Source organism: Phyllobates terribilis, unplaced genomic scaffold (assembly GCF_046119375.1).
Source record: "Phyllobates terribilis strain yellow unplaced genomic scaffold, ASM4611937v1 Scaffold_1__5_contigs__length_1240528914, whole genome shotgun sequence".
Classification (NCBI taxonomy): domain Eukaryota; kingdom Metazoa; phylum Chordata; class Amphibia; order Anura; family Dendrobatidae; genus Phyllobates; species Phyllobates terribilis.
In genome coordinates this window covers 534302456-534316345 of record NW_027362761.1, presented here as the reverse complement: position 1 = coordinate 534316345, position 13890 = coordinate 534302456, and the positions used below count along the sequence as shown (strand labels likewise).

At 39.9% G+C, this 13890-nt stretch overlaps 1 protein-coding gene across 2 annotated transcripts; it reads left to right on the top strand.

Annotated features, from left to right (window-relative positions):
• The first annotated feature begins 1719 nt into the window (after positions 1 to 1719).
• MCIDAS (multiciliate differentiation and DNA synthesis associated cell cycle protein) lies at positions 1720 to 13061 on the top strand. Of its 2 annotated transcripts, XM_073680338.1 has the most exons (7): positions 1720 to 1985; positions 2061 to 2139; positions 2225 to 2310; positions 7767 to 7839; positions 8770 to 8993; positions 9116 to 9226; positions 10133 to 13061. In XM_073680338.1, the coding sequence occupies exons 1-7, from the start codon at positions 1884 to 1886 to the stop codon at positions 10583 to 10585; spliced, it is 1128 nt and encodes a 375-aa protein (XP_073536439.1). In that variant the 5' UTR covers positions 1720 to 1883; the 3' UTR covers positions 10586 to 13061. The 2 variants fall into 2 exon arrangements, with proteins under 2 accessions (XP_073536439.1, XP_073536440.1); XM_073680339.1 differs by lacking the exons at positions 1720 to 1985; positions 2061 to 2139; positions 2225 to 2310 and adding an exon at positions 7053 to 7251.
• The last annotated feature ends 829 nt before the right edge of the window (positions 13062 to 13890 follow it).

Genomic DNA, 13890 nt, shown 5'->3' with positions numbered 1-13890 from the left:
CTATGTGTTGCACTGTTGGTAGGTCGTAGGTTGCAATATGACACCACAGGAGATCATTAGATGCATTATCGCAACGTGACACTGAGATCTCAACGCTGTGAGAAACATGACGCTACGTAGCGCTAGACTGAGGCTTTGGTCCTCCACTGGGCAGAACAATATTTTTCAGACAATACTTGTAACCGTTGGGATCCTGGGCACTTGGTTTACTATCTTTTGAGAAAAACACCAAAACACCATGATTTTTAAAGACAGCTTAGTCTTCTGTCACACATGTGAACCGTGGATCCACTGTGCCACGGGCCGGGCTTACCTAGGAGAGGTGTAGCTAAGCAGCTCCCTGGTGTTCACTACAGCACCTGATGGTGGAGTCAGACTTGAGCTCTAGGTAACCTCCAGGTACCACTCCCAGGCAGTCCCCGGTACTGCAGCTGCTGACCCCAGGGGTCAGGATCGCAGGTGCAGACATGGGCTTCAGTCTGTCTGGCAGGAAAAGATTTGGACATTGTTCAGACAACACAGGTTCTGGGTCACAGGGCAGAACTGACACTGACTCAGAATCACAAGCAGGACTGGATTTAGATACTGGAATGGACTCCAACAATACGGACAGATAGATAATAGATAGATGACCAATTGGATAGATGAATGATAAATAGGTAGATATAAATAGATAATAGATATACAGATGAAAGATATATAAATAGATATGTGGTAAAAAGATAGAAAGATAGATAATAGATAGATAGATAGATAGATAGATAGATGATAGATAGATAGATAGATAAATAGATGATAGATAGATAGATAGATAGAATAATGGATGGATGAATCGATGGATAGATAGAGATAGATGGATAATAGATGACAGATAGATAGATAATAGATAGATAATAAATAGATAGATAATAGATAGATGATAGATGGATAGATAGAAAGATAGAATAATGGATGGATGAATCAATGGATAGATATGATAGATAGATAAATAATAGTGTATATGGATAATAGATAATAAATATATAATAGATGTATAGATAAATGATAGATAAGAGATGGATAATAGATAGATAGATAATAGATAGATAGAATAATGGATGGATGAATCAATGGATAGATAGAGATAGATAAATACATAGATAATGGATAGTAGATGAATAGATAGAATAATGGATGGATAAATCAATGGATAGATATGTGATTGATAGATAGAGATAGATAGATATAGATACAATAGTAGATAGATATAGATAATAAATAGAATAATCGATGGATAGATAGAAATATATAGAAAGATAGATATGATAGATAATATAATATATGGATAATAGATAATACATAGATTGATAGATAGATAATAGATAGATTATAGATGGATAAGTGACAGACGAAAGAAAGACATGTGCAGACCCCTCTTATATTGGCACAGGGCTGACACATTTGCGCCTCTTCCCGGTTTGCGCTGTCCCCAGCAGGGGGCGCAGTCCTCAGCCAGTGATGAGCCGGGTGCCTCTTTTGCCGCTCCCTGTCCCTCTCCTGATAACAGCCTTAGTGACACCACGTCCCCCTCCGCTAACTGTCAGTTGAGGCCCCCAGTGCCCGCGGGTGACACGGGTGTAATTACACGTCCCCTATTGTCTCGGGTGATTATCTCCGCTCCCAGCCTTCCCTGCTGCTGTAGCCGCTCTGCAGCCCGGGCTCTGGCGGGCTCCGGCTCGGGCGCTGCCTGCTGCTAGGGACGCTGCACCCTGGTAACCGCTGCTCCTGTGATTGGCGCAGACCACACATTGTCGCAGCTCTGCGGTTATAAAGTTTACTCTAAATCACTTATTTATTGCATTCTGAGAGCAGAACTGCAACCATTCCCCTCCAGAGCTGGAATCATGCAGCAGCACAGGAGGAAAGCCTTTGATAAGCTGTGTCCGAACAGAATAGCTGACATTGCTAATAGAGTCAATAGGAAAGCAGAGAAGCCGGAGAAGAAGGTAGGACTGCTGCACTGACCCTTCTTATGTGATGTAGTTCTAACACCTCAGCTGATGACTATTTATAATAACCAGGTGTCCAGGAGAATATTCGGGGAGCCCCCCGGGCCTGTGACCATCTATGTGAAGCAGTCTCCCAGCACTGTAGATGCAGGTATGTGACCTCTCACCTGCTGTATATAGTGAGGAGTGTGGTATATAGCAGGGCTGCACTCACCCACCTTGTGTTTGCCCTACAGCTCTGTCTGCAATTGATTGGCAGGACTTGGCTGACTGTCACAGTGTCATACAGCAGGACGCCGCTAGGGGCAGTCTAACGCAGCAGGTAAGGCACCAAACTTCAAAGCTGTGATGTCCCTTTAAATGAAAGACACTATGCATGAAATGCTAATTGAAATGGCAATACTCAGTGTCAAAGCAAGTAATTACCTCCTCTTATACCACTGAAAAAAGTTCAGGTTTAATGAGAGGTCACACAATGTTTACATATAACAACCTCCGGGGTCTGATCACAGTGATAATCACTATGAGGGAAATGATCACCTTGATGATCATTGCAGAATCGCTTAAAAATCTTTACTTCTGATCGTCATCTTCATTTATCTTGTGACTGAAAATATCTTTAAAGTAGAGAAGCTAAAGCTTAGTACCCCCATCTGTGTCTGTGTATATATTATTAAAGGGGTCCTAAGGATAGGCCATCAGTGCCAAAGTCCCGGACAATCCCCATAATATACAGATGTATTTTCTGGTCTAATCCATGGTCCATTGTCAGACTAAGTTCACACCAGCATATAGAAAAAGAATCATCCAAGTTTCATCCAGAAAAACCCAGGCAATTTTCCCCTGAATTGTTCTCCATATGACATTCATTTTTATACATAAGTAGTTATTAAAATTTACAAGACCAAGTACAATTTCCTATGTTAAAAGACAAAGCTATGCAAAAAATGAATGTAAAAACCCTCTGAAGAAGCTATATGTGAAACGTGAGTCAAAAGCCTCTGATGAAGCTATACGCGAAACACGCGTCAAGGTACTGGCAGTGTTGGTCACTAGTGTCCATATACTATGGCATGCAGTGGGTACGTTCTTTGCTGGGCTTGATCTTTTGTTATTTACGGCTCCTATGCTATGACTGCTTCAGGCTCAGGTTAGGATTTTTTGTTTTGCTCAGTGTTTGTACCTTCACTACTTTATATGTTGTGTGATTTATAGAGATTTGATTTGATTATGCCTTTGTGGCATTTACCTGCGTGAACACACTGCCTTAATATTTTTTTCTGGGGTGTTTTTAACATTTTTTCACTTGACAATTGTTTTTTTGTGTCTAGTAAAGTTTTTACATTTATAGTATATTTAGTATGGTTATTATTGTTATATTGCTTTGGAGTTTCTGGAGTAAATTCCTATGCTGAAGAATGGGCTCCGTATGGGAAGCGATATTTTTTGTGCGCCCATAGACTTGAATAGGCGAGTCTCATCCGACATATAGTAGAAATTAGTGCTTCCTGCTTTTTTTTTGTCACAGGCAGATTTAGTCCGTGACAAAATAATCGCTCATCTGGACAGCCGAACTGAAGAACATTGGTCCGAGTGCTGTCAGTATTTTCATGGACAGCACTCAGACTGAAAAATTTGGTTGTGTGAACTTGGCCTTACAGTGACTGATACCTTCAGTTTGTTAAGTAGAATCAGGTATAAAGTCCAAAGCCGGATTTCTGAGCTCTCTGTGGGATTGTGTTGTGGAAACTGATGTTACTACAGAAACTAATGGTTTACATCAATGTAACTGCTGAAAGTACAACCACCGATACACTGTGTGCTGCTAACATGGGCGAATCCATGCCCTAATTAACCACTGACATGCTCTATGCGAACCATGATGGCTGTATATATAGTATCTATCTATCTATATTCTATCTATCTATCTATCCATATATCTATCAATCTATTCATATATCTATCCATCTATTATCTATCTATACATCTTTCTATCTATCTATCTATCTATTATCTATCTATCTATCTATTATCTATTTATCTATCTATATCTATCTATCTACCTATTATCTATCTATCCATATATCTATCTATCTATCTTTTATGTATTATCTATCTATCTATTATCTATCTATCTATCATATATCTATCTATCTATTATTTATCTATCTATTATCTATATATCTATTGTCTATCTATCTATCCATATATATATATATATATATCTATTATCTATCTATCTATCTATTTATCTATCTATCATATATCTATCTATCTATTATTTAGCTATCTATATATCTATCTATATCTCTCTATTATCTCTCTATTATCTATCTATCATAAAGCTATCTATTATCTATCTATCATATATCTATCTATGATTTATCTATCTATCTATTTATCATATATCTATCTATGATTTATCTATCTATCTATTTATCATATATCTATCTATGATTTATCTATCTATCTATTTATCATATATCTATCTATGATTTATCTATCTATCTATTATCTATATATCTATTGTCTATCTATCTATCTATCTATTTATCATATATCTATCTATGATTTATCTATCTATTTATCATATATCTATCTATCCATATATCTGTATCTCTCTATTATCTCTCTATTATCTATCCATTTAAAGGTTAATACACTGGCACGTACTGCCTGACATGGCCGTTTGGATGTGGTTTTTCATTATTCCTCATTATTTGCTGTTCTCTCCCAATTGATTATTACAATGAGTTGCACCCACCTGGAGGTGACACACATTGTGCTCTATATATAGACCTTGGCAGCGTAACAAGTTGCATAATGGCTGACACTTGTAGTGTATTTGGAGGAGGATTATTACCAGAATACAGATTTGTGTGAATGTTTCTGGCAAGTTCACACAAAATGCACAGACCGAGATTTGTGTGGCAGGATGACAAAATACTCTCCACGTTACAGAAATGTTCCCTAATGGCAATAATATGGGGTCTGTCCTAAAGAAGTAGTATTTCTTGCTAATAGCAACCAATCACAGCACAACTTTCATTTTACCAGAGCAGTTTAAGAAATGAAAGCTGTGCTCTGATTGGTTGCTAGGGGCAACACAAACAGTGTCTCTATCAGAAGGTGTTGATAGACTGCACCTTATTCTGGTCCTCGTGTCTCTTGACGGACCATTTTCTTTTTCTGCACTGTTTCCTAAAATCCATGCTAATTTTTCCACAGACGCAGGGATCCAACGTGTCTAAGTTACAAAACATTGGGGCCAGTTCATCAAACAGTTTCCACTAGAATTTTGATGTAAAACTGAGTGAAGTTTTTTTAAAACTTTTGCACAACTCAAAGCTGTGAAAGAGTCTTGCATTTTTACGCCAATCCTGGGCCAGTACCGCCTTCTCTTTTGAAAAATGGACAGAGGTGAATGGGACAGGACAGTGTAGGACCGAGGTGCCAAGGACCCACCAGTAACCAACTCCATGACTCCACTTTTCAGCTACATGCAAATGTGACATTATCCTCAATCACAAATTTATACAGCAATGAACCGGGTAGATTGTTAAATGAATAAGATGCCACCTTTGTCTGTGCATAGTGATTCATGTATATTATGCCAAGTACTGCTCATATAAGGGAGTGGTGGCCCACCGGAGGATTCCCCTGCTCTCCTGTGGGCCAGTCCAAGTCTGGGACAAGGCGTGGCAAAGCGCATGCGACAGATTCTGGCTGGTGTAAATTTCTGTGGCCCATGGCAGTCCAAAGATCTGAAAATTAATTAGGAGGTGCATCTAACTCCAGTGCTCCCTTCATTAAAACGGGCCTGTAAAATATCCGTCTTAATATATCAGAGTCAAAGTGCAACGTTTTGTAAATTTATCCCAAAACCCAACAAGGTCAGTTTATGCTTAGGACACAGTGGGCAGGAGATATCTATCAATCCCATCCACTTTGCTGGAACTAAAAGACGCATGTATTTTTGCACAGAAAAAATATGTAGAGTCAAAAAACTCATCATAAAAACTTAGGCTGTGTTCCCACGATGAGTTTTTGTTGCTGCTTATTTTTGTTGTGTCAAAAACGCAGCGTCTTAAAGTCCCAGCAAAGTGAATGGGATTTATAGAAATTCACACCCATTGTGCTTTTTATTTTACTTGGTGAAAACTGACCTACGGTTCGTGTTTCAAAACCGAGACATGTAAATTTCTCTTGCGGGTACACTGAGTTTTATGTGCGGGTTTTCCTTATAGAGTTACATTAGATGCAGGTAAAAAACACACATGCGTTTTAGTATGTCTCCTCTGCGGAAACGCACTAAAACATATGTAATTAGCATATTATTGTATCAATACAGTGTTGTCAGAGTTAAATACCAGGAAGTATCAAAAACAAAGCAACTTTATATAAAGAACGAAACAGCAAAAAGAGACAAAAAACGCAGGGTCAAAAATACGCACTCAAAAACGCAATGAAAAAAAGCAAGTAACTTAATTTACTTAATAGGTGCAGAAAATCTGCAGCATTAAAAGATCATTGTGTGAACATAACCTTAACTGTAGAACCATTTTTTCTTTTAAAAAAAAGGCTTAAAAACTATGATGAATTTTACTCCAAAGAAATGCATGCCCCCCTTTGTTGCTAACTTCATGCAACATATGCCAAGTGTGACACACAGGGCGCACCACTAAGTTTGGAGCAGAATGTTCCTTTAGGTCCCAGCAGACAATCCTACCTGTAATGTGCACTATCTATTGGTGCCGGCTGCCCATAGGTGTGTAGTGTACACAGGTAAACCTGCAATGAATAGTCATTTAATCTGCTGTGAAGTGCATTGTAGTGGATGTGATCAGTGCACTGTTTGGGTGGCGCCCTGGTTTTGCATTGTATGGAGGCTAAGCCTCCCCGGGCAGTTTATTTGCCCGGTGCCCTGAGGTGAGGCTCTGCACACTGAAGCAAGCAGCCTAGGTTAATCTGTCACTGAAGGGACTTTGAGGAATGCTGATCGGTGAGGGGCAGAGATTGGACAATCATTGACCAATCAGGAGGCGACATAGGCTGTATAGGGACAGAGAAGACTGACAGGTTCAGGATAACTGACTTGTCCTGCCTCCTGTACACCTGCTGCTGGCATCAGTGAACGTTACACTACAGTCTGCACCATCTACGCGTCTCATTAACTCTCCCACTGGTGGACACAGTCATAATGTTGGAAATGGCAGTGCAGACTGGTCCCTTTAATTTTTCCACCTATGGATATGAATACCAGGTTTGTGGCCTCTTTTTATGCAGGGATTTCTGTTCTGCCCCTCCACGTTTATGGTGATGCTGCAGGGATATTTGTTTTGCACCTGTACGTTTATGGTGCTGTTGCTGAGATATACGTTCTGTACCTCCACTTTTATGGTGCTTCTGCAAGGATATCCGTTTTGCACCTGTACGTTTATGGTGCTGTTGCAGAGATATCTGTTTTGCACCTGTACGTTAATGGTGATGTTTCAAGGATATCCGTTTTGCACCTGTACTTTTATGGTGCTTCTGCAAGGATATCCGTTTTGTACCTGTACTTTTATGGTGCTTCTGCAAGGATATCCGTTTTGCACCTGTACATTTATGGTGCTGTTGCAGGGATATCTGTTTTGCACCTGTACATTTATGGTGCTGTTGCAGGGATATCTGTTTTGCACCTGTACATTTATGGTAATGCTTCAAGGATATTCTTTCTGCACCTGTAGGTTTATGGTGCTGCTGCTTACACCTGCTGTACCCCTTTATGTGTTTCAGGGGCATTGCTTACAAAGTGAATCTGAGTTTGATCTGCAGGAATTCAGGGATGCTGTGGACAGTTTTATTGATGGTAAGGGACAGTTTTTTTTATTATTATTATTATTTTGTTTTATTTTACTTATTATATTACACATTGTATGTTTTTTTGTTATAGTTATTTATTTTTCTTGCAACTTTTCTCTGCATAATTCTTGGACTTGCAGCTCTACACCAGTTGGACCATTGCTTACCAGTTTATAATTATTACATTGTACTTTTGCCAGCTTTTATTAGCAATTATAGCAGTGCAGTTGGCACCGTGCCCCGGCAAGGAACGCTGGCACCTTACAGCACCAAGAACCTTTTATTGAACTGTATATTCCCCCTTTGATTGTGTGGCATTTGTTTTCTAGTATGTGTGCATGAGTTAGTACCACCTAGGATTAATGTGAGATTTGAGTAATAAGTAGAGTAATAAGATATTTATGAAGTATTTTATTTTGTACCTTTTTACGGTATTATAGAAGTAGTAACAAAATTGTTTTGTGTTAAAAATTGCAGAAATTGCATTATGTCGATTGCTCTCAGCACGGAGTTCTGACTGAGCCGTCAGCCCATAAATCAGTGCTAGGGAGTATAATGCCATGTTCACAAGAGCAAAAACATCACTTTCTTCCGTTTCCATTTTTCTGCAGGTATCTGCACCAGAATAAGCAATAACAATCTGCTCTGATTTGTGTTTTTTTTCTGCTTTTTTAGTGCAATTTTCTTCTTGTTTGATGTTTATTAGTAAAGAATTGACATAGCTTTTTTAATAATTTTTTTTTTAGTGCAGAAACTTTGGTTTTCTGAACTTGCAAACACAATTGCGTTTTTTTGCAATAATTTTTGAGGCTCCCCATGGAAGCATAGAGAGAGATAAATGAACCAAAAGACGCAGTCTGTCTAGCGGCTTTAAACACACTACTATTTTATATATGCTTCTTTTATATTCTGAATTAATGTCCAAACTTCTTTGCAGACCAGACCTCTCACATGCAGACGGGATTGGGTGCAGCAAGCTTCCTTCTCCTACCCTCGGATGTGCCAGCATTTGAGCCATGCATGGTCCCCAATATCCACCCATCCCAACCCCAACTCACGGCCATTAACGTGCAGCCTATTCCCAGCACAGAACAATTCTGGAGGGATATGGCTGATCAGAACCAGAAGGCGCTGGGAGATGCCTTGGTAGAAAACAACCAGGTATGTATTGTGGCAACGTATGCTATATAGTATGCTATATACTATACTATATATGCTATTGATTAGGAATCCGATGTTTAAAAGATATTATTACTAAATACATTTATTTTTAACACCTTCAGCTGCATGTGACCCTGAATGAAAAGCAGGAGGAGATCGCTTGCCTCAAAGAAAAAAACGTTCAGCTTAAAGAACTTGCAAATCAGGCGAAGCATTTGGCGTCTGTACTTGATGTAAGCGGAAGCTGCAATGTGATCACTTGCCCACAGAGGGTGCTTGAGTGCCGCCAACTTGGATTGCAAAGCTTCATGTTGGCTGATATCAGATTACAATAGCATAACAAAGGGAGATAATATAGGCATTAGATACCCAATTCATTATTGCATTTGCACATTTTTTTATTGTCTCATTTTCAACGTTTTCACCTGTTTTTTGTTTCCGTCTTATACTTCTTTTAATTTGAAACTTTTTTTAAGTATATTTTTATGGTTTTTTTTATATACATTGTGGGTGGTTTCTACATGTTTTCAGCTGACTCATCAAAATGTTGCAAAATTTTTGAGCAAATTTTCTCCAGCAACAGGAGGTATTTTAGGTATGCCTGTAACTTTGGCAGAACATTTTAGACATTTTAGCGGAACATGCAAGCAAAAAGGCAAAAATAAAGAACATTTTTGACTTTGCACAAAATTCATGAACCACGTGTGCAACTTTGAAGAATTTGGCACAAAAAAATAAAAGTGACTTAAAAAGGTTGTCTACTACTTTTAAATTGATGGCGTATCCTTAAGACAGGTCAACAATGACTGTTCAGCCGGGGTCCGACACCCGGCACCCCCGCCGTTTAGCTGTTATCAGTGTCGGCGGCAGCGACCACCGGCTGGAAGTACTCACTTGCCGAGCCGCTCCGTCTACTTGTAGTGGCCGGGGCTTAGTACTACACATCCGCCTCCTATTCAAATCCGCTGATCTGAGGGGGTGCCGGGTGTCAGACCCCGGCCAATCAGACATTGGTGATCTATCCTAAGGATAGGCCATCAATGTAAAAGTGGTGAACAACCTCTTTAAAAAAAAACGCAAATCATGAATCAGACCCTATGTTTATAAAACTAAAATTTTTCCTCTTCTTCTTCCTACAGAAGCTGATGAGACATCCGGATGATACCAGACTTCCTTCTGACGCCTTACCGAACAGACTGCCAGTAAAAAGAAGCCTAGAGGAATTCTATCCACAGACCACCGAGCTGGAGTGTAATCAGGTGGATGAGATATTGAAGGAAATTTCCAAGAAGTGCAATGCCGCCCTGATGGGGAGTGTCCACAGTGAAGCCAAGCGTCCAAAATTATATTCTGAGGACGGCAAGGATGAGGTCACCACCACTATCAAAATGTGCGGAGCCTTTCACGGACTGAAGACCTCCACAGGTCACAGCTCAGTGAACTTGTGTAACACTGATTTGGAAGAAGACATTACCTTCAGGACCTCCATCAAAGACCACTGCACCATTCGGACTCTTGCTTTTCCCCAGGGAAATGCCTTTACTATTAGGACCAATGAAGGAGGCTATAAATTTAGATGGGTCCCAAACTGAATCTATCTACAATCAGCTAACTACACTTCCATAAACTGCAGCTCACATTGCTGGTTGTCCTGACTGCCATCAGGGGGCAGGCAACGCTCACAATAGTCCGACAGTACAGCGCTAAGACATGGACTACGGAGTAAAAAGTTGATACAACTTATGCACAAAGCTGAATTCCGGCTATAGATGACCTGTGAGTTGTACAAAGCAATAAGGCCACGTTCACACATTCAGTATTTGGTCAGTATTTTACATCAGTATTTATAAGCCAAAACCAGGAGTGGAATAATCAGAGGAAAAGTATAATAGAAACACGTCACCACTTCTGCAATTTATCACCCACTCCTGGTTTTGGCTTACAAATACTGATGTAAAATACTGATCAAATACTGAACATGGCCTAATACGGCACCTCAAGAAGTCTATGAAGCCATACTTTACAGAGATATTCTCCTATAGTATTGCTTGTTAGGATGTGAGTTTCAGGATCAGAAACTAAGGGACACTCTCCAAATCCTCCTCAAAATTTCTCAAGCTGGCTATGTGCACATGGAGTTCTTCAAGGAGTTTTTGGAGCAGAAACTGACTTTTTATGTGCACACGGCATCTTTAATCCTCTGCCGGAGTTTTCTTTCCCAATGCAGCTTCAGGAAAAAGCTGGCGGCTTTTTTCCTGAAGCCGCTCTGCCGGAGGTTTTGCCATCATTTTTGCGGCGTCTCTGCCTCTGGCAACTTTTTATTATATCTTCTATTAAAAGAGCGGGCGGTTTCTGAGCGGAAGTGTCCCAAAGAATGAACATTTTACATCTTTTAACAGCATCGTGGTTTCCAAGCCCTGAAGCTTTTAAAAAGAAGTAACAAAATACAGAATATGTGCACAGCAATGTTGTTTTTACATTGCTGTGTATTGTATCTATGATGGATTTTCAACTCTTTTTCAGACTGATTCTGCCTGAAAAAGATACTGTGTGCAAATAACAACTAAGTGGAAAGTTTTTGAGGAGGATTCTGAGAGTTTCCTCTAAGTATCCGCTCCAAAAAGACTCCTAGTGCACATAGACTTGGAGTTACTACTCAAAAAAACTCAGCAAAAAAATAACACCACAAGGACGAATACCTCTGTGCACATGCCTATTCTGGGTGCAGGATTCTTCGTATTTAGTTTTTTTATTGCTGTGCATCATTTTAAATATTTGTGCCTTACACAATGAGACATTTCCCATTGAAACTGCACGGTGTAAATGCTCCCATGTATCCAGTGACAAAATTATCTACCAGGATGGGCTATATATAAAGAAATGAAGCTGCTCCAGTACGAAATATGAGTACAATCTCATGCACTGAGCAAATACTCATTACAATGGTGAAGACTGACTGACAAATCAAACATTTTGGGATTCAGAACACCCGAGCATTTTGTTCTGTTCAGAAATTTTCGTAGCTAGAATTTTATTCAGAACATAACTATGGGGGAAAGATATCAGTTTACTGCCCTAAGCTTCAATAACTTATGTCTAGGGTTGAATGGCTGATTGGTGACCCATCCTCCCACCACCCAGTACCCCAGAATACTTCCACGAGCCCCCATTAGCTACACTCCTTATTTTCATAGATGTAAAGATCCGTGCAGTCTCAACACTTAAAGGACTTGTCCAGTGTAGAAAAGGTAATATCTTACAGATCTGACTGCTGGGTCCCCGACTGTTCACCAGAATGGAGCATTAGTGCACATGGCCGACCGCTGCCCCACTCATTCTCAATGGGACTGGCAAGCACAGCACTTCGGTTTTTCCGGCAGACCCAGAGAGAATGATTGGAGCAGTGGTCGGCCAGGTGCACTACTTTTCCATTCAAAGGGTGCAGTCAGACGGCCGTATAAATCGGTGCCAGATTGGAACGCAGTGCATGGACTAGCTGGCGAATCTCCCCACCCGAGCGTGACAGCCGCATAGAAATACATGAAGCCGTCATGCTCAGGTCGGGAGAGCCGCCGGCCAGTCCGTGCACTGCGGTCCAGAAGCCAGACCCCCCCTTGATAAGTTATCACTTATCCTGAAGATAAATGACTTTTCTTCACTAGACCGTCCCTTTAAAGCGTCACAACCACAACTGATAATGCTACCCATTGTGGACTACAACCCTCATCATTGAAAAAAATAATTCATACTACCTGTAAATTGTAGACTGGATATCATATATACCTCTCGCAAGGATTCAAATGAAATCACCCATTGCACTGAAGCCAATTCTTAGAAATATTTATACACTTATTATGTAAAAAAAAAAAAAAAACTTTATTGGAAAAATAAAAATCTGCTGCTGCATCGTGGGTGATTGTATCAGCAGTGATTGTATCAGCCTATTTACATGACATACTTATGTCGTGTAAATATGGTATTTTCCTCGTACGATTTTAGTGTTAAATGTAAATGTAACTTAAAGCTGACAATGTAATTAATGTATTGTTTACAGGATGCTGATTCTTACAATGAGATGGATTTATTTTTTATGTGTTTTCTAAGTAAAAAATATTTATATACATCATAAAGAGTCTCATTTTTAATCAGTTTACCAAAACTTTTTAAAGGGAACCTGTCATTCAAAATGTGCATATTTTAAAGGGATATTCTCAAAATAACCAGTTATCCCCTATCCATATGATAGATTTCCTTTATTTTCCAGCCATCAATGTGAAGAACCTTACAAGATGTAATATGGTCTTTTCTTTGTCACACAAGCCTGTGCCTGATTACGGAGCCCTCCTCTGACTCCAGTAAAGCCAGATATGTCAATCAAGCCAGAGGGAGGGCAGGGGGCATGGAGATAGATGGAAAACAAGTAGGTGGGTATGCAGGATAGGCAACTTGACTTTTTTTTTTCTGGACAGTTTATCAAAAAATCACAGACAGACAGTATTTTTTGCAGACACTTTGTAAAACCACAATAAATCCTTATGATTATAAGTGTTACATGTCTACAGCATATAATTCTGATATGGGACATCAGCTGCATTCACTGTGATCTGTAAAATGAAAGACAGGGCAAAGAAGTGCCCTATTTTTACAGACTGTCCTGGAATTTCCTGACGGTTGGCAACCCTGGGTATAGTGCAGTGAACTGCTCAGGCCACAAACAGGGTGCACTAAGCACCTCCTTACCATATTTTATGAATTTTTGTTAGGACTATGTCCCCTATGTGCTTGGTTTGAATGGTCGTGTTGTGTTCACAGACTCCCTTTAAAGGGGTTGTCCCGGCTTTGGGTTCAAGTCGGCAGTCACTCCTTGTGACTGCAGACTTGTGAATCATCACAGAGT

Excerpts from the sequence above, each read along its gene's own strand:
- MCIDAS (XM_073680338.1), top strand. The coding sequence starts at position 1,884 with ATGCAGCAGCACAGGAGGAAAGCCTTTGATAAGCTGTGTCCGAACAGA. Across the intron at positions 2,140-2,224 it reads TCCCAGCACTGTAGATGCAG|CTCTGTCTGCAATTGATTGG; the intron begins GTATGTGACCTC and ends TTTGCCCTACAG. Across the intron at positions 2,311-7,766 it reads GGGGCAGTCTAACGCAGCAG|GGGCATTGCTTACAAAGTGA; the intron begins GTAAGGCACCAA and ends TATGTGTTTCAG.